This window comes from Sphaeroforma arctica (assembly GCF_001186125.1).
Source record: "Sphaeroforma arctica JP610 unplaced genomic scaffold supercont1.2859, whole genome shotgun sequence".
Classification (NCBI taxonomy): Eukaryota; class Ichthyosporea; order Ichthyophonida; genus Sphaeroforma; species Sphaeroforma arctica.
This window is the reverse complement of record NW_014037699.1, coordinates 1,929-4,679: the sequence shown is the minus strand read 5'-3', so window position 1 is coordinate 4,679 and position 2,751 is coordinate 1,929. Positions and strand designations below refer to the sequence as shown.

At 53.1% G+C, this 2,751-nt stretch overlaps 1 protein-coding gene across 1 annotated transcript; it reads left to right on the top strand.

Annotated features, from left to right (window-relative positions):
- Positions 1–218: 218 nt before the first annotated feature.
- Positions 219–2,385, top strand: SARC_13060 (hypothetical protein; the record flags this gene model as incomplete). Its single annotated transcript, XM_014292818.1, has 1 exon — positions 219–2,385. A coding segment is annotated over one exon (2,167 nt), but the record flags the coding sequence as incomplete, so codon positions are not given.
- Positions 2,386–2,751: the final 366 nt, after the last annotated feature.

The following is a 2,751-nucleotide window of genomic DNA, read 5'->3' as shown; positions in this document are numbered from 1 at the left end:
GTGTGTGTGTGTGTGTGTGTGTGTATGTATCTGTGTGCGTCTATAATCTTGATACATCTTAGCAACCACGTTGTAGTATCCATACTTCAAACATACTCCCTGGAGGCAAGTCCATAGCACATCTGAGCAACCTTTTGTAAAATAACCTTCTCAGCGATGATGATCTCCACGGTAACGTCGACGCCTTTCGTCAGTCTGTGCCTTGTGCTGGGTCTCAGGAAACTGTGGTACGTGCTGAGGGAGACGATGATCCTTACTTCCGCCAGCCCCAGGCCGATACTGCGACTGCGGAAAGTGCGGTACTTGATCATGTCACAGAGAACGATATCTATGGCAATGTTGACACCTTCCGCCAAGTGGCTGCCACTTCTACTATGTCGGGTGTGGGCGACATACCTACCGAGGGTGTCCTGCTGAAAGCGGAGGATATACCTGCTGGGTGTGGCGGTAACCATGGTGATAGCGGTAACCATGGTGACAGTGACCTGTACGGTAATGCTAGTATATTCCTACAAGCTATACCACCTACTACTTCCGGTGTAGCTGACATACCTACGGAGTGTGGCGCAGACCCCTATACCAATGTGGACACACTGCCACTCGTTCCGTCTGGGGAAAGTGCGGTACTTAGTGACGGCCGTACCGAACTGCCGATGAGCACTGCAGGCGTGTCTGTGGTAGAGCCGTCTATGGAGACTACACATACACACAGTGATCACATACCACCAGTCCCTGGTAGTAGCTGTGGGGACGAGGAGAGGGGTGTGGGTAATGGCATGAACGGCAGAGGTACGGCTGGGTGTGGTGCAGAGGCTGCCTACACTAACGCTGCGTCGCTCAGATCCCTTGGGAAGACACCTGCGGACAGGACTATTGGGACACCCTGGGACACGGCCGTTTGTGTGTATGAGGCCCAGTTTGACTTCCACAAGGCGTTGCTATCTGTTCCCGTTCCCTTATCACATAGCGTGGGTGAGGGTTTAAACCCTGGCGATAGACAGGCGAGTGCTGATGAAGCTTGCGATACCACTGGTCGGAGTGCTTCTCTGGGCTGTCCCGTTATCGAGTCCGAGGGTAAAGCGGTAGAGGAACCCAAGACACCTATCGGGGCCTGGTTTGGCGCAGGGCGTGTAGTCGTTTCCATGGCAACCATAGACACTGAGAAAACTGACACAGACAAGGCCTCGGGCACACCAGCCATAGACACAAGCAGCAAGGATGTCAAGACCATCATCGCCACCATCAATCGATACAGTAGCATGGACGTACTCCAATCGCTGCCTGTGCCAATGCCTGGTAGCGGTACAAACAGCCCGCGCAGCGGTAGCCGGGTTGGTAGCTATACGAGGTTGGATGTGCCTACGGTGTGCCTACCTACGAAAGGCGTACCGGTGACGGATTTACCGTCTGGCTCAGCTGGTAGTGCAGGTCTTAATAACAGCACTGTAGTCGGCTGTGTGGGCAAAGGCGAAGGATCTGCCATGGGTATGTGCAAGGACGCTCAAGCAGGAACTGTTACTAGCGTATGTGAGGAAGACACGGCCGAAAACAAGGCCGCTGTGGGTATCACCACAGACTCTGCAGCCCAAGACGTGGCTAAGTGCTCTGCCACCCGACACACAACGAGCACCGTCCACCCTACTCAGATCATCACAATGGTCAATGCACATACGGATATTAGCAACACCACTAACATTGTCCACACCACATCTGTGAGCCCTACCCACGCACAACACACCGCCAAGAACATCACATCGACGGACACGACCAATACAAACAGTGGCAGAACCTTTGCCGATACCCGACCCCTTGGCAAGGATATCCACGCCACCAAAACCGCCCGGAAGGATTATCCCACAGACGCGCTGTCTGTTGGGACTGATGGTAACCATGGCAACCTCGAGCCGGTTGGACTCGCGCATACCACAGAACCTTCTCCTTCTTCTTCGATCTTGCTTGGGAATCCCAGGGTGAAGAAGGACAACGTGAATGTGTGTGCGGTGTCACACACATCTGCAGTACACACACCGCCAGTACCCAGCATGTTGCCACGGTCGATTCCGGCCTTGCCGCCCACCGTGACTATAAATAGTCACCAATCAGAACCCGGCAGCCCGAGCAACATCCACATCATGCCCTTCCCGTCCCTGTGCACTCTGCCTATGGCCACAGTCACTCTACCACCCACACCCAGATTACCAGCCCAGACACCATCGAGTACAAACAGAAAAAGCAGCACCAACAACCCCCTCAATACTATCAAGGCCATGGGGGGTATGAAGAGTCTTCACAAATCCAGCATGCGTCCCAAGAGCACAACTATGACTCTGCCCACGGCACCCCCTGCGCTCAAGTCGTCTGAGGATGTGATGGCCGGTATTGCGGGTGTGTACTGTACTGTGTGGGTATTTCGGGTGTGTACTGTGCTGTGTGTTAGTGGCATGTCCCTCAGATGAGGAGTGTCTCGTAATGCATGTGCACTACAGTACTATATCAGGAATATTTGTTGATTAATTAAACGGCTATAGTTGTACTTTGATTTAATGATATAGTACCCTGTGTTTTATTCATTCGTACTACTTCAGCGCAACATACGTGGACTGTGCTAACATTAGTTGCTTTCTGAATACACACAACTCAATACAGCGATGTCACTGTATGACGGCAATGCCTCCACTGGCTTCCATCCGCCCGCCCAACCTCGTGGCTCAAACGACTGCCCTTCCACGCGCGGGTCACTTACGCGCACGT